The sequence below is a fragment of the Pelobates fuscus genome, chromosome 9 (genome assembly GCF_036172605.1).
Source record: "Pelobates fuscus isolate aPelFus1 chromosome 9, aPelFus1.pri, whole genome shotgun sequence".
Classification (NCBI taxonomy): domain Eukaryota; kingdom Metazoa; phylum Chordata; class Amphibia; order Anura; family Pelobatidae; genus Pelobates; species Pelobates fuscus.
Window position 1 is genome coordinate 9610714 of NC_086325.1, and position 21959 is coordinate 9632672.

At 44.9% G+C, this 21959-nt stretch overlaps 1 protein-coding gene across 3 annotated transcripts in view; it reads right to left on the bottom strand.

Moving 5' to 3' along the window:
• The window catches only part of COQ8B (coenzyme Q8B), a 34297-nt gene that overhangs the window by 8908 nt on the left and 3430 nt on the right, over positions 1 to 21959 (bottom strand). For 2 of the 3 annotated variants that reach the window (XM_063433205.1, XM_063433204.1), the window contains exons 2-11: positions 7154 to 7339; positions 5952 to 6242; positions 5201 to 5267; positions 5033 to 5110; positions 4823 to 4948; positions 4212 to 4297; positions 3956 to 4096; positions 2715 to 2796; positions 641 to 734; positions 131 to 272 (exon numbers count right to left, since the gene is read on the bottom strand). In XM_063433205.1, coding sequence (XP_063289275.1) covers positions 131 to 272; positions 641 to 734; positions 2715 to 2796; positions 3956 to 4096; positions 4212 to 4297; positions 4823 to 4948; positions 5033 to 5110; positions 5201 to 5267; positions 5952 to 6242; positions 7154 to 7330 — 1284 coding nt within the window. In that variant the 5' untranslated portion in view covers positions 7331 to 7339. The remainder of the gene's footprint in view (positions 1 to 130; positions 273 to 640; positions 735 to 2714; positions 2797 to 3955; positions 4097 to 4211; positions 4298 to 4822; positions 4949 to 5032; positions 5111 to 5200; positions 5268 to 5951; positions 6243 to 7153; positions 7340 to 21959) is intronic. The other variant, XM_063433206.1, reaches the window with a different exon arrangement.

Below are 21959 nucleotides of genomic sequence, written 5' to 3' on the forward strand. Positions count from 1 at the left end.
CCATGCTTTTTTTTTTTTAGCTCTGGCCTAAAACTATGGTTGCCATGCGAATCCCACAGTTCTTCTTTCACTGAATAAACCTGTAGAGTGCACCCATAGGTTACAGTTGATGCCCAGGATAGTCTTTAACCTGATTCCGTGTCTCTTGGTCCAGGTTCACGCACTGGTCTAGTGGCACTCCAGACACCAGCTCCAGCGTTAGTACCCGCTCCGCTGTGAGCTCATCAATGACCTGTGGAACGCAGAAGAAGGGATCGCCATTCAGGAGCTGTCTGTTGGAGAGAAGGTAGATTTACACACACAATATAACAATAATCTGCTCAGTTTGGGGACAGAACGGCCAGTGTGGATCTTACATACGAGTTATTACGTTTCTGTAGGGTTAAATCGGGAATGGAAGACGTCTCAGCAGAAATGCTTGCTTATCCCGTGGAGGCTAATCTTGGCACTCCATATGATGATTAACTGTATGAAGCATCATGGGAAATGTAGATTACGTCTGAGGGCAGTGCTAAGGTTAGCTATTAATATATTTTTTGGAAGATCAGAGTATTGGCCACGCCTCTTGCGCAGACCGTGACCTTTACCTGGTAATGAGTTACACTCCCGGCACCATTTGCCAATGTTCCATTTTATTTACCTGAACTGCTTTGCACAGCTGGCTTCGCGTTTATAATCACATTCCCAGGAGAGCTCTTTCTGTAGAACGTGGATGCTACTGTCGGGAAATAGTCCTGCAGGGTGGGGAGAAAACGCAGCATTAAAGAGATGTGCTGCTCACTGAGTGTCAGACTGTGTCCGTGGCTGCGTAAGAAGATTCTACATGGAAGACATCACTGGATTGCCATATTTTTATCAATCAGCATTCATATACGTAAACGTTGTAGGGGTTTCCTGCGTTAGCAGTATTCCACTCAGTGTAAAGTTATATTTGTGAGTCAGGCAGACAATCCCCCTCCCCTGTGCTTGGTGTGCACCCTAACCCTGGCTTTGCACTGTGTTACACCAAATCCCTCTAAGATCGCACCAACTTAAAGCGACGCTGTCACAGCCATTTCTTTTCTCTGTGCCCCCTGCCTTGTTTATTAGCCTTTATTCTTTGTGCCTGATCTCAATATCTGCAGTTTGCCCTTCTGTGGGATTGCGTTTATCGACAGACTTTAGGTAAATTTGATTGGCAACTGAAACAGAACCTCACCTTAAACTCTGCCTATTATTACGTTTTGTTATCGTGACTGCTAAACGTTGTATGAAAGCTAAAGCCACAGAGAGCTATTTAAAAGCAGATAAGAAAAAAACGTATTTTAAGTGGCAGAGCTACTTTAACCCCTTAAGGACACATGACATGTGTGGAGAAAAAAAAATGGAGTAATAGGCGCTCTCTATAGTAACTAACGTGCAGGCAGCAGTATACAAACAAGGATTCCCAAACCTTGTGAACAATATACAGAAAAAGGAAAGGTGTATCCCGCGCCTAGTATATTATATGTGCAAAAAATACATACATATATTCTCAAATATATCAGGAAGGAATGTGTGACATGTCACGATTCCCTTTTATTCCAGAAGTTTGGTCCTTAAGGGGTTAAAAGGGACACTGTAGGCACCATAACTGCTTCATCTCTCTACAGTGTCTGTAGCGTGTGGTTTCCTCTGGCGCTGTCCTTCCCGTCACCGTTAGACCTTGTTTAATCTTTTAACAGTAAACGAGTCCCTAGAATCCCATCCCCTCCATGATGCTTGGGCTAATGAGGAAGCATTAGCCTGAGCAGCTGTGATTGACTGAGGGTGTCAGCTGACCACATTCGGCCTATCACATTGCTGTTGCAGGTATGAATTGGTATGAAGTTTATTACCTCTGCCGTAGCCACACCTCCTGTGGAGACAGGGCATGGAAAGCCAAGAACCCTCATTGAAAATTAAACTTATATCAAAAAATTGTTGAATGGAGGTACAGTGCCAAGGGACTCCAATTCAATGAGATGAAATGGTAATGGTTCCTACAGCGTCCCTATAAGCACTTTAGCAAAATCTTCGAACAATGTTATCATCGCAGAATAGCTTAGGAAACGCTATAAATATATAAAGATAAATACTGCGCATGCGCAAGTCCTGGAATAAGAAGGTACCCTCAGTAAACCCCACCAAGCACTAGCATAGCTGGTGTCTGTACTTCATATATAAACTGTAACACAAGAACATGGTTAAACTTTTATAAAATACATAGCATTAGCAAATAGATGGGTGGTGTAAAAACAGGTCTAATTTAACCCAGAGATAAAAGGAAGAATCCCAATTATCAGCCACAACAGACCCATGTGATAAATCTGGGTTTTACATTGAATTTTCATAATAACATCTTTGTTGTAATATACCACCCTACCCTTTCCACCAGTCAGCTTCACGCACCTTCGGTCAGACTGCCGCTATCTCACTAAAGCCCATGGCTTTTCCAAATGGTCAGACAGAAGATTTTTAACAGCAACGGACTGTTTCAAAATAGCAAGCACTGACTGGGATAACGGATGACCCATGAAGACGGCTGCCAGCAAGGGCGAGTGGGAAGGGTAAACAAACGATTTCTTTAAAAATTCAAAACACGTGAATTTAAAAAAACTAAAAGTTATCCTTTAAATATTTAAGACGCGAGGTGCAATAGTATGAAATATTCATAAAGGAAATGGCGTCCATGCATTATAGCATTTAACACCTACCTTCAGGAAAAACCACGCTCATTTTCAGTATTGCCAGAAGATTGTCCACGTCGCTGTTTATACTCTGAGCGATTCCCGGATACTGCAGAAACGGGGTGGAAGAGAACGGGTACATGGCTAAATTCTGGGACTGGCTGAGATCAGGAGAACGATTTGACAGTTTGTGAATAGTCGTATTATTACTTTGTTTTTTAATACACCTCCATTTTAAAACATTTTTTTGCATTAAACATAAAAGTGTGCTTGGCCACAGCCTGGCATCTCAGGAAAATTAAAGGAACACGCCACTGCCCAAATACAAAATAAATAAAAATCATCGTTTAGTAGACATACCAGAAATGTATTTATGCAAGTTTTAATTGGTGCTATATCTAAAAACCTCTTGCAACACCTGCAGATCCCTTGTCTGCAATCTTTGCAATCCCTCCCCTTCTATCCCCGCCCAGTCTTTCTGTGGCTGTCCAATCACAGACTTCCCAATGCAGCTCAATGAGAGCAAGGCAGGGGCTCTGGGCAATTTCTGCCTCTTGAGTTTAGCTCCTCTGAGCTAAACAAACAAGGAAGTAACTAGACTGCTTGTCTGATCGACAGCCAGTGGGGTGTAATCATTTTAATAATAATAAAAAAAAAAGCCAATTTCTTTTGAAATCTACACTTTTTCCAAAATCAAAAAAGAGGACGCACTGTCCACACAAAGCTTTTTAACAAGTCCCTTTCAAGAGAGGCTCTAGGCACCATAACATTATTACTGTTGATTATATTACCGATGATCAGAGTTGTTATGGTGCAAATGCTCTGGTTTTGTCAAACCTTTTTCAAGTGCTTTGACACAAACAGAAGGATTCAAGGCATCCTCAGCATGGCCTCCCTGCTTGGAGTGAGTTTTACTTCTTTATACAGCCAAAATATCTGTATCAAGTAAGCACGATTAACTAGCGCTGAATTGGTGCTAACCCAATCTCCACAAACAAACCGCTTTGTGAGTCTCTGAATTGCATGGAGCACAAAGTGTTACACAGTAATTTGCCAATATTTTGAGGAAATAAAGGGAAATTAAACAAAAATCTTTTACTTGGGAATGGACTATAAAGTTAGTTGTAATTGGATCACAAAATAAACCAAACAGAGGCCTCAGTGTAATTTGTTTGAATCGAGATCAGAAGTAAAACCTAATTAAATTGAGGCTATAATCAGAAAATATTAACACAAGAGAAGTATAATGCATAATCTCTCTCTCTCACCTGGATCTTCATAGCTACCTCGCGACCATCTTTTAACTTTGCAAAATGAACCTGACCAATGGACGCTGCAGCAAAAGGTCTGTCTTCAAAGTAATCCAACTTATCTCTCCAATTTGAACCCAGTTCCTCCTCTAGAACTTTCTGTTTGTTGGAAACAAATAAATAAATAAATACACAGGAAAAAATGCCGGGGTTACTGCTAATGATGGCATTTATATCACAAACAGTCACTGTATCACTGTCAATAGAAACTCACCGTCATTTGCCATGTTGGCATGAAGTCTGCGCTCTGACGGACACGCTCAAAGATTCTCTGCAACTCCGGACTGATAAAGGAGTTATCTGGAAGTGTAAGAAGATTATCAATATATATATATATTGTATACACCTTTAAATACCATTATACCAGTTTCTTCAGAGTATAGAAAGCCAGGGAACTTTTTATGATGTTCCTCACTCAGGATGTGTCCTAGTAAATGTCACTACAGCTTTATCTGATGTAACTGGATCCACAACACATTCTACAGAATTATTCAAAATAGCAGTAATACAGTTCAGTCGCTTTTATAGACATTTTTGATTGCTATTTAACAGAAGCCAATAATGTTGAGATGAATACACGATAAGAGATCAGAAACAGAAGGGGATGTATGAATGAAACTGTCACTAAACCCGTAGGATAAACCTTGGATTGTCTCCAGGACAAATCATGAGTTTGAGAATTGTATGGTGGCAAAAAGCTTCTTGGGGGTGGCAGGCAAAGGGAATTGTTTCAAAGGTAATCAGACATGAAAAAGGAGGTGAGCAATGGAGTCACCCCTACCCTTAACCCCCCCCCCCACGTTAGCATAATGTCACCTAAAGCACCTTGTATGCTGAGCATTTGCCCTATCTTCAGCGCTGCTCCTCGCACTTTGCACAGCGTGTCCACAATTTTCTCTGCATTAGTTTCACTCAGGAATGGGTTGGCCATTAGGTAAGAACTGCTACCTGCTGAGCAACAACAAATAAGCCAATGCAAAGAGCTAAAAATCAAACAAGCTCAGTACAACGAAGCATGGGACTATGTGCTCTCACCATTCTGCTTCTCTCCTCTGCTCAGAGACTGCTTTGCGACTTCTGCCAATGCACCGATTCCAAGACTAACCGCGAGGCCTGGTGAGAGCGAGAGTCCAAGAACAACACGTCAATGGGCGAACAAAGAATTAGAACATGGAAGCTTATATAAAACACACATATATTTACCTCCAAAGTTTGCCAAGCGGCTCATCCGAGACGCAGGCACCTTCCTCTCTCGAGCTCGGTCACTGAGCTGTGAAATAAAAATATTTCTCACGGTTGTTGGTAGTGCAGATTTTTCATGTTCTGGGCAGGTTTATTTATTTATTTATTTCTACTGCAGAATGTACTTGTGCATTAATAAGTAAACCTAGTAATGAAGCAATATAAGAATACAAAGAAGAACATAACAAGAGAAAAATGTGAAGACAGGGGGAGAAGCAGAGGCGTGTGGGGTCATGCAGATATGACGGATGTCTGGGGGGGGGGCGGGAATATGTCTGTTCATTGGAAACAAATCGCATTCCACTGAAAGATATAAATAATAGAGACTGAGGGATAAGAGACTATGATAGCATGGGATAGAGGAGAATGATAGAGACTATGATAGCATGGGATAGAGCAGAATGATAGAGACTATGATAGCATGGGATAGAGCAGAATGATAGAGACTATGATAGCATGGGATAGAATGATAGAGACTATGATAGCATGGGATAGAGCAGAATGATAGAGACTATGATAGCATGGGATAGAATGATAGAGACTATGATAGCATGGGATAGAGGAGAATGATAGAGACTATGATAGCATGGGATAGAGGAGAATGATAGAGACAGGAAATAGGTAGTAGAGATAGAGACGGGGAAGGGATGAGATATAAATATAGTTGAGTTAATCATGTATTAATACACCCGTCACTATATAAAACTCTCACCTTCTGTCGTTTCATTTTTCCAGGCCTCTCGGCTTCATTCTGTGATTTGGTTTCCCTCATCCGTTTGAGTTCGTCAGCTGTCAGGCCCCTGACCGTGCTATAATTTCGGAATGTTCTGATCTGCCCAATGCCTGTTCTAGACAAGTCTGGGCCTTTCCTTGCCAACAGTGAATCATAGATTGCTGTACCAGGGGCTCCATCTATGGAGCTGGTCATCTCTTCTGCCGGGGGAAAGTCTGATAAACTGGGCTCTGGGGAAGGCGAACGAACTCTTGAATCTGGAATGCTGGTCTGGACAGAGATAAAATGACTGAATTGTGCTAATAGTACAAACAGTAGTAATTAAGAGCAGTTTTCCTTGTGCTGTGACATAATTAAGGGTCAGTCCCTCCCAGGGTCACAGTGTACTAATGACAGTGACATGTTTAATGGTCGGTCCCTCCCAGGGTCACAGTGTACTAATGACAGTGACATGTTTAATGGTCGGTCCCTCCCAGGGTCACAGTGTACTAATGACAGTGACATGTTTAATGGTCAGACCCTCCCAGGGTCACAGTGTACTAATGACAGTTACATGTTTAATGGTCAGTCCCTCCCAGGGTCACAGGGTACTAATGACAGTGACATGTTTAATGGTCAGTCTCTCCCAGGGTCACAGTGTACTAATGACAGTGACATGTTTAATGGTCAGTCCCTCCCAGGGTCACAGTGTACTAATGACAGTGACATGTTTAATGGTCAGTCCCTCCAAGGGTCACAGTGTACTAATGACAGTGACATGTTTAATGGTCAGTCCCTCCCAGGGTCACAGTGTACTAATGACAGTGACATGTTTAATGGTCGGTCTCTCCCAGGGTCACAGTGTACTAATGACAGTGACATGTTTAACCCCTTAATGACCAAACTTCTGGAATAAAAGGGAATCATGACATGTCATACATGTCATGTGTCCTTAAGGGGTTAAGGGTCAGCCCCTCCCAGAGTCACAGTGTACTAATGACAGTGACATGTTTAACGATCGGTCCCTCCCAGGGTCACAGTGTACTAATGACAGTGACTTGTTTAATGGTCAGTCCCTCGCAGGGTCACAGTGTACTAATGACAGTGACATGTTTAATGGTCAGTCCCTCCCAGGGTCACAGTGTACTAATGGCAGTGACATGTTAAATGGACCAGTCTCTCCTAGTGAAAGACATACATACCTGGCTACGGGTGAATACGATTCTCACACACCGTTCAGCAGCAGCTTGCATTGAATTAATTCCTGTTCCAAGTGTTGAGGTGATCCTGACCATTCGAAAGCGCTCACACCCCATGTACACTGCAGCCTGCCCCACTCTTGAGGCTCCTCGTAACACACATCCCAGCTCGCTCCACATATTACCACCCTGCAAAACAATGCCAAAAACACCAATTCATTTATTCAGTGACTGGGGTAACATGGATATACAGAGAGTGCAGATCCTCCCCCTGGGGGTCACACTGAGCAATGTGTGTATATATATATATATATATATATATATATATATATATATATATATATATATATATATATACATTGACTGGGGTAACATGGGATATACAGAGAGTGCAGATTCCCCTCCACCCCCTGGGGTCACACTGAGCAATGTGTGTATATAGACATCTATAGATACTGTGACTGGGGTAACATGGGATATACAGAGAGTGCAGATCCTCCCCCTGGGGGTCACACTGAGCAATGTCTGTATATAGATATCTATAGTTACAGTGACTGGGGTAACATGGGATATACAGAGAGTGCAGATCCTCCCCCTGGGGGTCACACTGAGCAATGTCTGTATATAGATATATATAGATACAGTGACTGGGGTAACATGGGATATACAGAGAGTGCAGATCCTCCCCCTGGGGGTCACACTAAGCAATGTGTGTATATAGATATCTATAGATACAGTGACTGGGGTAACATGGGATATGCAGAGTGCAGATCCTCCCCCTGGGGGTCACACTGAGCAATGTGTGTATATAGATATCTATAGATACAGTGACTGGGGTAACATGGGATATACAGAGAGTGCAGATCCTCCCTCTGGGGGTCACACTGAGCAATGTCTGTATATAGATATCTATAGATACAGTGACTGGGGTAACATGGGATATACAGAGAGTGCAGATCCTCCCCCTGGGGGTCACACTGAGCAATGTCTGTATATAGATATCTATAGATACAGTGACTGGGGTAACATGGGATATACAGAGAGTGCAGATCCTACCCCTGGGGGTCACACTGAGCAATGTGTGTATATAGATATCTATAGATACAGTGACTGGGGTAACATGGGATATACAGAGAGTGCAGATCCTCCCTCTGGGGGTCACACTGAGCAATGTCTGTATATAGATATCTATAGATACAGTGACTGGGGTAACATGGGATATACAGAGAGTGCAGATTCCCCTCCACCCCCTGGGGTCACACTGAGCAATGTGTGTATATAGATATCTATAGATACAGTGACTGGGGTAACATGGGATATACAGAGAGTGCAGATCCCCCCTGGGGTCACACTGAGCAATGTCTGTATATAGATATCTATAGATACTGTGACTGGGGTAACATGGGATATACAGAGAGTGCAGATCCTCCCCCTGGGGTCACACTGAGCAATGTGTGTATATAGATATCTATAGATACAGTGACTGGGGTAACATGGGATATACAGAGAGTGCAGATCCTCCCCCTGGGGTCACACTGAGCAATGTGTGTATATAGATATCTATAGATACAGTGACTGGGGTAACATGGGATATACAGAGAGTGCAGATCCCCCCCCTGGGGTCACACTGAGCAATGTGTGTATATAGATATCTATGGATACAGTGACTGGGGTAACATGGGATATACAGAGAGTGCAGATCCTCCCCCTGGGGTCACACTGAGCAATGTCTGTATATAGATATCTATGGATACAGTGACTGGGGTAACATGGGATATACAGAGAGTGCAGATCCTCCCCCTGGGGGTCACACTGAGCAATGTCTGTATATAGATATCTATAGATACAGTGACTGGGGTAACATGGGATATACAGAGAGTGCAGATCCTCCCCCTGGGGTCACACTGAGCAATGTGTGTATATAGATATCTATAGATACTGTGACTGGGGTAACATGGGATATACAGAGAGTGCAGATCCTCCCCCTGGGGGTCACACTGAGCAATGTGTGTATATAGATATCTATGGATACAGTGACTGGGGTAACATGGGATATACAGAGAGTGCAGAACCTCCCTCTGGGGGTCACACTGAGCAATGTCTGTATATAGATATCTATAGATACAGTGACTGGGGTAACATGGGATATACAGAGAGTGCAGATCCTACCCCTGGGGGTCACACTGAGCAATGTGTGTATATAGATATCTATAGATACAGTGACTGGGGTAACATGGGATATACAGAGAGTGCAGATCCTCCCTCTGGGGGTCACACTGAGCAATGTCTGTATATAGATATCTATAGATACAGGGACTGGGGTAACTTGGGATATACAGAGAGTGCAGATCCTCCCCCTGGGGGTCACACTGAGCAATGCCTGTATATAGATATCTATAGATACAGTGACTGGGGTAACATGGGATATACAGAGAGTGCAGATCCTCCCCCTGGGGTCACACTGAGCAATGTCTGTATATAGATATCTATAGATACAGTGACTGGGGTAACATGGGATATACAGAGAGTGCAGATCCTCCCCCTGGGGGTCACACTGAGCAATGTGTGTATATAGATATCTATAGATACAGTGATTGGGGTAACATGGGATATACAGAGAGTGCAGATCCTCCCCCTGGGGGTCACACTGAGCAATGTCTGTATATAGATATTCATGGATACAGTGACTGGGGTAACATGGGATATACAGAGAGTGCAGATCCCCCCCCCCCCCCCCCCCCCTGGGGTCACACTGAGCAATGTGTGTATATAGATATCTATGGATACAGTGACTGGGGTAACATGGGATATACAGAGTGCAGATCCTCCCCCTGGGGGTCACACTGAGCAATGTCTGTATATAGATATCTATAGATACAGTGACTGGGGTAACATGGGATATACAGAGAGTGCAGATCCTCCCCCTGGGGTCACACTGAGCAATGTGTGTATATAGATATCTATGGATACAGTGGCTGGGGTAACATGGGATATACAGAGAGTGCAGATCCTCCCCCTGGGGTCACACTGAGCAATGTGTGTATAATGATATCTATAGATACAGTGATTGGGGTAACATGGGATATACAGAGAGGGCAGATCCCCCCCCTGGGGTCACACTGAGCAATGTGTGTATATAGATATCTATAGATACAGTGACAGGGGTAACATGGGATATACAGAGAGTGCAGATCCTCCCCCTGGGGGTCACACTGAGCAATGTCTGTATATAGATATCTATAGATACAGTGACTGGGGTAACATGGGATATACAGAGAGTGCAGATCCTCCCCCTGGGGGTCACACTGAGCAATGTGTGTATATAGATATCTATGGATACAGTGACTGGGGTAACATGGGATATACAGAGTGCAGATCCTCCCCCTGGGGGTCACACTGAGCAATGTCTGTATATAGATATCTATAGATACAGTGACTGGGGTAACATGGGATATACAGAGAGTGCAGATCCTCCCCCTGGGGTCACACTGAGCAATGTGTGTATATAGATATCTATAGATACTGTGACTGGGGTAACATGGGATATACAGAGAGTGCAGATCCTCCCCCTGGGGGTCACACTGAGCAATGTGTGTATATAGATATCTATAGATACAGTGACTGGGGTAACATGGGATATACAGAGAGTGCAGATTCCCCTCCACCCCCTGGGGTCACACTGAGCAATGTGTGTATATAGATATCTATAGATACAGTGACTGGGGTAACATGGGATATACAGAGAGTGCAGATCCCCCCTGGGGTCACACTGAGCAATGTCTGTATATAGATATCTATAGATACTGTGACTGGGGTAACATGGGATATACAGAGAGTGCAGATCCTCCCCCTGGGGTCACACTGAGCAATGTGTGTATATAGATATCTATAGATACAGTGACTGGGGTAACATGGGATATACAGAGAGTGCAGATCCTCCCCCTGGGGTCACACTGAGCAATGTGTGTATATAGATATCTATAGATACAGTGACTGGGGTAACATGGGATATACAGAGAGTGCAGATCCTCCCCCTGGGGTCACACTGAGCAATGTGTGTATATAGATATCTATGGATACAGTGACTGGGGTAACATGGGATATACAGAGAGTGCAGATCCTCCCCCTGGGGTCACACTGAGCAATGTCTGTATATAGATATCTATGGATACAGTGACTGGGGTAACATGGGATATACAGAGAGTGCAGATCCTCCCCCTGGGGGTCACACTGAGCAATGTCTGTATATAGATATCTATAGATACAGTGACTGGGGTAACATGGGATATACAGAGAGTGCAGATCCTCCCCCTGGGGTCACACTGAGCAATGTGTGTATATAGATATCTATAGATACTGTGACTGGGGTAACATGGGATATACAGAGAGTGCAGATCCTCCCCCTGGGGGTCACACTGAGCAATGTGTGTATATAGATATCTATGGATACAGTGACTGGGGTAACATGGGATATACAGAGAGTGCAGAACCTCCCTCTGGGGGTCACACTGAGCAATGTCTGTATATAGATATCTATAGATACAGTGACTGGGGTAACATGGGATATACAGAGAGTGCAGATCCTACCCCTGGGGGTCACACTGAGCAATGTGTGTATATAGATATCTATAGATACAGTGACTGGGGTAACATGGGATATACAGAGAGTGCAGATCCTCCCTCTGGGGGTCACACTGAGCAATGTGTGTATATAGATATCTATAGATACAGTGACTGGGGTAACATGGGATATACAGAGAGTGCAGATCCTCCCCCTGGGGGTCACACTGAGCAATGCCTGTATATAGATATCTATAGATACAGTGACTGGGGTAACATGGGATATACAGAGAGTGCAGATCCTCCCCCTGGGGTCACACTGAGCAATGTCTGTATATAGATATCTATAGATACAGTGACTGGGGTAACATGGGATATACAGAGAGTGCAGATCCTCCCCCTGGGGGTCACACTGAGCAATGTGTGTATATAGATATCTATAGATACAGTGATTGGGGTAACATGGGATATACAGAGAGTGCAGATCCTCCCCCTGGGGGTCACACTGAGCAATGTCTGTATATAGATATCTATAGATACAGTGACAGGGGTAACATGGGATATACAGAGAGTGCAGATCCCCCCCCCCCCCCTGGGGTCACACTGAGCAATGTGTGTATATAGATATCTATGGATACAGTGACTGGGGTAACATGGGATATACAGAGTGCAGATCCTCCCCCTGGGGGTCACACTGAGCAATGTCTGTATATAGATATCTATAGATACAGTGACTGGGGTAACATGGGATATACATAGAGTGCAGATCCTCCCCCTGGGGGTCACACTGAGCAATGTGTGTATATAGATATCTATAGATACAGTGACAGGGGTAACATGGGATATACAGAGAGTGCAGATCCTCCCCCTGGGGGTCACACTGAGCAATGTCTGTATATAGATATCTATAGATACAGTGACTGGGGTAACATGGGATATACAGAGAGTGCAGATCCTCCCCCTGGGGGTCACACTGAGCAATGCCTGTATATAGATATCTATAGATACAGTGACTGGGGTAACATGGGATATACAGAGAATGCAGATCCTCCCCCTGGGGTCACACTGAGCAATGTCTGTATATAGATATCTATAGATACAGTGACTGGGGTAACATGGGATATACAGAGAGTGCAGATCCTCCCCCTGGGGGTCACACTGAGCAATGTGTGTATATAGATATCTATAGATACAGTGATTGGGGTAACATGGGATATACAGAGAGTGCAGATCCTCCCCCTGGGGGTCACACTGAGCAATGTCTGTATATAGATATCTATAGATACAGTGACTGGGGTAACATGGGATATACAGAGAGTGCAGATCCCCCCCCCCCCCCCCCCCCTGGGGTCACACTGAGCAATGTGTGTATATAGATATCTATGGATACAGTGACTGGGGTAACATGGGATATACAGAGTGCAGATCCTCCCCCTGGGGGTCACACTGAGCAATGTCTGTATATAGATATCTATAGATACAGTGACTGGGGTAACATGGGATATACAGAGAGTGCAGATCCTCCCCCTGGGGTCACACTGAGCAATGTGTGTATATAGATATCTATAGATACTGTGACTGGGGTAACATGGGATATACAGAGAGTGCAGATCCTCCCCCTGGGGGTCACACTGAGCAATGTGTGTATATAGATATCTATAGATACAGTGACTGGGGTAACATGGGATATACAGAGAGTGCAGATTCCCCTCCACCCCCTGGGGTCACACTGAGCAATGTGTGTATATAGATATCTATAGATACAGTGACTGGGGTAACATGGGATATACAGAGAGTGCAGATCCCCCCTGGGGTCACACTGAGCAATGTCTGTATATAGATATCTATAGATATTGTGACTGGGGTAACATGGGATATACAGAGAGTGCAGATCCTCCCCCTGGGGTCACACTGAGCAATGTGTGTATATAGATATCTATAGATACAGTGACTGGGGTAACATGGGATATACAGAGAGTGCAGATCCTCCCCCTGGGGTCACACTGAGCAATGTGTGTATATAGATATCTATAGATACAGTGATTGGGGTAACATGGGATATACAGAGAGTGCAGATTCCCCCCCTGGGGTCACACTGAGCAATGTGTGTATATAGATATCTATGGATACAGTGACTGGGGTAACATGGGATATACAGAGAGTGCAGATCCTCCCCCTGGGGTCACACTGAGCAATGTGTGTATATAGATATCTATGGATACAGTGACTGGGGTAACATGGGATATACAGAGAGTGCAGATCCTCCCCCTGGGGGTCACACTGAGCAATGTCTGTATATAGATATCTATGGATACAGTGACTGGGGTAACATGGGATATACAGAGAGTGCAGATCCTCCCCCTGGGGGTCACACTGAGCAATGTCTGTATATAGATATCTATAGATACAGTGACTGGGGTAACATGGGATATACAGAGAGTGCAGATCCTCCCCCTGGGGTCACACTGAGCAATGTCTGTATATAGATATCTATAGATACTGTGACTGGGGTAACATGGGATATACAGAGAGTGCAGATCCTCCCCCTGGGGGTCACACTGAGCAATGTCTGTATATAGATATCTATGGATACAGTGACTGGGGTAACATGGGATATACAGAGAGTGCAGATCCTCCCCCTGGGGGTCACACTGAGCAATGTCTGTATATAGATATCTATAGATACAGTGACTGGGGTAACATGGGATATACAGAGAGTGCAGATCCCCCCCCCTGGGGTCACACTGAGCAATGTGTGTATATAGATATCTATAGATACAGTGACTGGGGTAACAAGGGATATACAGAGAGTGCAGATCCTCCCCCTGGGGTCACACTGAGCAATGTGTGTATATAGATATCTATAGATACAGTGACTGGGGTATCATGGGATATACAGAGTGCAGATAACCCCCCTGGGGGTCACACTGTGCAATGTGTGTATATAGATATCTATAGATACAGTGACTGGGGGTAACATGGGATATACAGAGAGTGCAGATCCTCCCCCTGGGGTCACACTGAGCAATGTGTGTATATAGATATCTATGGATACAGTGGCTGGGGTAACATGGGATATACAGAGAGTGCAGATCCTCCCCCTGGGGTCACACTGAGCAATGTGTGTATAATGATATCTATAGATACAGTGACTGGGGTAACATGGGATATATAGAGAGTGCAGATCCTCCCCCTGGGGTCACACTGAGCAATGTCTGTATATAGATATCTATAGATACAGTGACTGGGGTAACATGGGATATACAGAGAGTGCAGATCCTCCCCCCCCCCCTGGGGGTCACACTGAGCAATGTGTGTATATAGATATCTATAGATACAGTGACTGGGGGTAACATGGGATATACAGAGAGTGCAGATCCTCCCCCTAGGGGTCTCACTGAGCAATGTCTGTATATAGATATCTATAGATACAGTGACTGGGGTAACATGGGATATACAGAGAGTGCAGATCCTCCCCCTGGGGTCACACTGAGCAATGTGTGTATATAGATATCTATAGATACAGTGACTGGGGTAACATGGGATATACAGAGAGTGCAGATCCTCCCCCTGGGGGTCACACTGAGCAATGTCTGTATATAGATATCTATAGATACAGTGACTGGGGTAACATGGGATATACAGAGTGCAGATAACCCCCCTGGGGGTCACACTGAGCAATGTCTGTATATAGATATCTATAGATACAGTGACTGGGGTAACATGGGATATACAGAGAGTGCAGATCCTCCCCCTGGGGGTCACACTGAGCAATGTGTGTATATAGATATCTATAGATACAGTGACTGGGGTAACATGGGATATACAGAGAGTGCAGATCCTCCCCCTGGTGTCACACTGAGCAATATCTGTATATAGATATCTATAGATACAGTGACTGGGGTAACATGGGATATACAGAGTGCAGATAACCCCCCTGGGGGTCACACTGAGCAATGTCTGTATATAGATATCTATAGATACAGTGACTGGGGTAACATGGGATATACAGAGAGTGCAGATCCTCCCCCTGGGGGTCACACTGAGCAATGTGTGTATATAGATATCTATAGATACAGTGACTGGGGTAACATGGGATATACAGAGAGTGCAGATCCTCCCCCTGGGGGTCACACTGAGCAATGTGTGTATATAGATATCTATAGATACAGTGACTGGGGTAACATGGGATATACAGAGTGCAGATAACCCCCCTGGGGGTCACACTGAGCAATGTGTGTATATAGATATCTATGGATACAGTGACTGGGGTAACATGGGATATACAGAGAGTGCAGATCCTCCCCCTGGGGTCACACTGAGCAATGTCTGTATATAGATATCTATGGATACAGTGACTGGGGTAACATGGGATATACAGAGAGTGCAGATCCTCCCCCTGGGGGTCACACTGAGCAATGTCTGTATATAGATATCTATAGATACTGTGACTGGGGTAACATGGGATATACAGAGAGTGCAGATCCTCCCCCTGGGGGTCACACTGAGCAATGTGTGTATATAGATATCTATAGATACAGTGACTGGGGTAACATGGGATGTACAGAGAGTGCAGATTCCCCTCCACCCCCTGGGGTCACACTGAGCAATGTGTGTATATAGATATCTATAGATACAGTGACTGGGGTAACATGGGATATACAGAGAGTGCAGATCCCCCCTGGGGTCACACTGAGCAATGTCTGTATATAGATATCTATAGATACTGTGACTGGGGTAACATGGGATATACAGAGAGTGCAGATCCTCCCCCTGGGGTCACACTGAGCAATGTGTGTATATAGATATCTATAGATACAGTGACTGGGGTAACATGGGATATACAGAGAGTGCAGATCCTCCCCCTGGGGTCACACTGAGCAATGTGTGTATATAGATATCTATAGATACAGTGACTGGGGTAACATGGGATATACAGAGAGTGCAGATCCCCCCCCTGGGGTCACACTGAGCAATGTGTGTATATAGATATCTATGGATACAGTGACTGGGGTAACATGGGATATACAGAGAGTGCAGATCCTCCCCCTGGGGTCACACTGAGCAATGTCTGTATATAGATATCTATGGATACAGTGACTGGGGTAACATGGGATATACAGAGAGTGCAGATCCTCCCCCTGGGGGTCACACTGAGCAATGTCTGTATATAGATATCTATAGATACAGTGACTGGGGTAACATGGGATATACAGAGAGTGCAGATCCTCCCCCTGGGGTCACACTGAGCAATGTGTGTATATAGATATCTATAGATACTGTGACTGGGGTAACATGGGATATACAGAGAGTGCAGATCCTCCCCCTGGGGGTCACACTGAGCAATGTGTGTATATAGATATCTATGGATACAGTGACTGGGGTAACATGGGATATACAGAGAGTGCAGAACCTCCCTCTGGGGGTCACACTGAGCAATGTCTGTATATAGATATCTATAGATACAGTGACTGGGGTAACATGGGATATACAGAGAGTGCAGATCCTACCCCTGGGGGTCACACTGAGCAATGTGTGTATATAGATATCTATAGATACAGTGACTGGGGTAACATGGGATATACAGAGAGTGCAGATCCTCCCTCTGGGGGTCACACTGAGCAATGTCTGTATATAGATATCTATAGATACAGTGACTGGGGTAACATGGGATATACAGAGAGTGCAGATCCTCCCCCTGGGGGTCACACTGAGCAATGCCTGTATATAGATATCTATAGATACAGTGACTGGGGTAACATGGGATATACAGAGAGTGCAGATCCTCCCCCTGGGGTCACACTGAGCAATGTCTGTATATAGATATCTATAGATACAGTGACTGGGGTAACATGGGATATACAGAGAGTGCAGATCCTCCCCCTGGGGGTCACACTGAGCAATGTGTGTATATAGATATCTATAGATACAGTGATTGGGGTAACATGGGATATACAGAGAGTGCAGATCCTCCCCCTGGGGGTCACACTGAGCAATGTCTGTATATAGATATCTATAGATACAGTGACAGGGGTAACATGGGATATACAGAGAGTGCAGATCCCCCCCCCCCCCCCCCCCTGGGGTCACACTGAGCAATGTGTGTATATAGATATCTATGGATACAGTGACTGGGGTAACATGGGATATACAGAGTGCAGATCCTCCCCCTGGGGGTCACACTGAGCAATGTCTGTATATAGATATCTATAGATACAGTGACTGGGGTAACATGGGATATACATAGAGTGCAGATCCTCCCCCTGGGGGTCACACTGAGCAATGTGTGTATATAGATATCTATAGATACAGTGACAGGGGTAACATGGGATATACAGAGAGTGCAGATCCTCCCCCTGGGGGTCACACTGAGCAATGTCTGTATATAGATATCTATAGATACAGTGACTGGGGTAACATGGGATATACAGAGAGTGCAGATCCTCCCCCTGGGGGTCACACTGAGCAATGCCTGTATATAGATATCTATAGATACAGTGACTGGGGTAACATGGGATATACAGAGAATGCAGATCCTCCCCCTGGGGTCACACTGAGCAATGTCTGTATATAGATATCTATAGATACAGTGACTGGGGTAACATGGGATATACAGAGAGTGCAGATCCTCCCCCTGGGGGTCACACTGAGCAATGTGTGTATATAGATATCTATAGATACAGTGATTGGGGTAACATGGGATATACAGAGAGTGCAGATCCTCCCCCTGGGGGTCACACTGAGCAATGTCTGTATATAGATATCTATAGATACAGTGACTGGGGTAACATGGGATATACAGAGAGTGCAGATCCCCCCCCCCCCCCCCCCCTGGGGTCACACTGAGCAATGTGTGTATATAGATATCTATGGATACAGTGACTGGGGTAACATGGGATATACAGAGTGCAGATCCTCCCCCTGGGGGTCACACTGAGCAATGTCTGTATATAGATATCTATAGATACAGTGACTGGGGTAACATGGGATATACAGAGAGTGCAGATCCCCCCCCCCCCCCCCCCCCCCTGGGGTCACACTGAGCAATGTGTGTATATAGATATCTATGGATACAGTGACTGGGGTAACATGGGATATACAGAGTGCAGATTCCCCTCCACCCCCTGGGGTCACACTGAGCAATGTGTGTATATAGATATCTATAGATACAGTGACTGGGGTAACATGGGATATACAGAGAGTGCAGATCCCCCCTGGGGTCACACTGAGCAATGTCTGTATATAGATATCTATAGATATTGTGACTGGGGTAACATGGGATATACAGAGAGTGCAGATCCTCCCCCTGGGGTCACACTGAGCAATGTGTGTATATAGATATCTATAGATACAGTGACTGGGGTAACATGGGATATACAGAGAGTGCAGATCCTCCCCCTGGGGTCACACTGAGCAATGTGTGTATATAGATATCTATAGATACAGTGATTGGGGTAACATGGGATATACAGAGAGTGCAGATTCCCCCCCTGGGGTCACACTGAGCAATGTGTGTATATAGATATCTATGGATACAGTGACTGGGGTAACATGGGATATACAGAGAGTGCAGATCCTCCCCCTGGGGTCACACTGAGCAATGTGTGTATATAGATATCTATGGATACAGTGACTGGGGTAACATGGGATATACAGAGAGTGCAGATCCTCCCCCTGGGGGTCACACTGAGCAATGTCTGTATATAGATATCTATGGATACAGTGACTGGGGTAACATGGGATATACAGAGAGTGCAGATCCTCCCCCTGGGGGTCACACTGAGCAATGTCTGTATATAGATATCTATAGATACAGTGACTGGGGTAACATGGGATATACAGAGAGTGCAGATCCTCCCCCTGGGGTCACACTGAGCAATGTCTGTATATAGATATCTATAGATACTGTGACTGGGGTAACATGGGATATACAGAGAGTGCAGATCCTCCCCCTGGGGGTCACACTGAGCAATGTCTGTATATAGATATCTATAGATACAGTGACTGGGGTAACATGGGATATACAGAGTGCAGATTCCCCTCCACCCCCTGGGGTCACACTGAGCAATGTGTGTATATAGATATCTATAGATACAGTGACTGGGGTAACATGGGATATACAGAGAGTGCAGATCCCCCCTGGGGTCACACTGAGCAATGTGTGTATATAGATATCTATGGATACAGTGACTGGGGTAACATGGGATATACAGAGTGCAGATTCCCCTCCACCCCCTGGGGTCACACTGAGCAATGTGTGTATATAGATATCTATAGATACAGTGACTGGGGTAACATGGGATATACAGAGAGTGCAGATCCCCCCTGGGGTCACACTGAGCAATGTCTGTATATAGATATCTATAGATATTGTGACTGGGGTAACATGGGATATACAGAGAGTGCAGATCCTCCCCCTGGGGTCACACTGAGCAATGTGTGTATATAGATATCTATAGATACAGTGACTGGGGTAACATGGGATATACAGAGAGTGCAGATCCTCCCCCTGGGGTCACACTGAGCAATGTGTGTATATAGATATCTATAGATACAGTGATTGGGGTAACATGGGATATACAGAGAGTGCAGATTCCCCCCCTGGGGTCACACTGAGCAATGTGTGTATATAGATATCTATGGATACAGTGACTGGGGTAACATGGGATATACAGAGAGTGCAGATCCTCCCCCTGGGGTCACACTGAGCAATGTGTGTATATAGATATCTATGGATACAGTGACTGGGGTAACATGGGATATACAGAGAGTGCAGATCCTCCCCCTGGGGGTCACACTGAGCAATGTCTGTATATAGATATCTATGGATACAGTGACTGGGGTAACATGGGATATACAGAGAGTGCAGATCCTCCCCCTGGGGGTCACACTGAGCAATGTCTGTATATAGATATCTATAGATACAGTGACTGGGGTAACATGGGATATACAGAGAGTGCAGATCCTCCCCCTGGGGTCACACTGAGCAATGTCTGTATATAGATATCTATAGATACTGTGACTGGGGTAACATGGGATATACAGAGAGTGCAGATCCTCCCCCTGGGGGTCACACTGAGCAATGTCTGTATATAGATATCTATGGATACAGTGACTGGGGTAACATGGGATATACAGAGAGTGCAGATCCTCCCCCTGGGGGTCACACTGAGCAATGTCTGTATATAGATATCTATAGATACAGTGACTGGGGTAACATGGGATATACAGAGAGTGCAGATCCCCCCCCCCTGGGGTCACACTGAGCAATGTGTGTATATAGATATCTATAGATACAGTGACTGGGGTAACAAGGGATATACAGAGAGTGCAGATCCTCCCCCTGGGGTCACACTGAGCAATGTGTGTATATAGATATCTATAGATACAGTGACTGGGGTATCATGGGATATACAGAGTGCAGATAACCCCCCTGGGGGTCACACTGTGCAATGTGTGTATATAGATATCTATAGATACAGTGACTGGGGGTAACATGGGATATACAGAGAGTGCAGATCCTCCCCCTGGGGTCACACTGAGCAATGTGTGTATATAGATATCTATGGATACAGTGGCTGGGGTAACATGGGATATACAGAGAGTGCAGATCCTCCCCCTGGGGTCACACTGAGCAATGTGTGTATAATGATATCTATAGATACAGTGACTGGGGTAACATGGGATATACAGAGAGTGCAGATCCTCCCCCTGGGGTCACACTGAGCAATGTCTGTATATAGATATCTATAGATACAGTGACTGGGGTAACATGGGATATACAGAGAGTGCAGATCCTCCCCCCCCCTGGGGGTCACACTGAGCAATGTGTGTATATAGATATCTATAGATACAGTGACTGGGGGTAACATGGGATATACAGAGAGTGCAGATCCTCCCCCTAGGGGTCTCACTGAGCAATGTCTGTATATAGATATCTATAGATACAGTGACTGGGGTAACATGGGATATACAGAGAGTGCAGATCCTCCCCCTGGGGTCACACTGAGCAATGTGTGTATATAGATATCTATAGATACAGTGACTGGGGTAACATGGGATATACAGAGAGTGCAGATCCTCCCCCTGGGGGTCACACTGAGCAATGTCTGTATATAGATATCTATAGATACAGTGACTGGGGTAACATGGGATATACAGAGTGCAGATAACCCCCCTGGGGGTCACACTGAGCAATGTCTGTATATAGATATCTATAGATACAGTGACTGGGGTAACATGGGATATA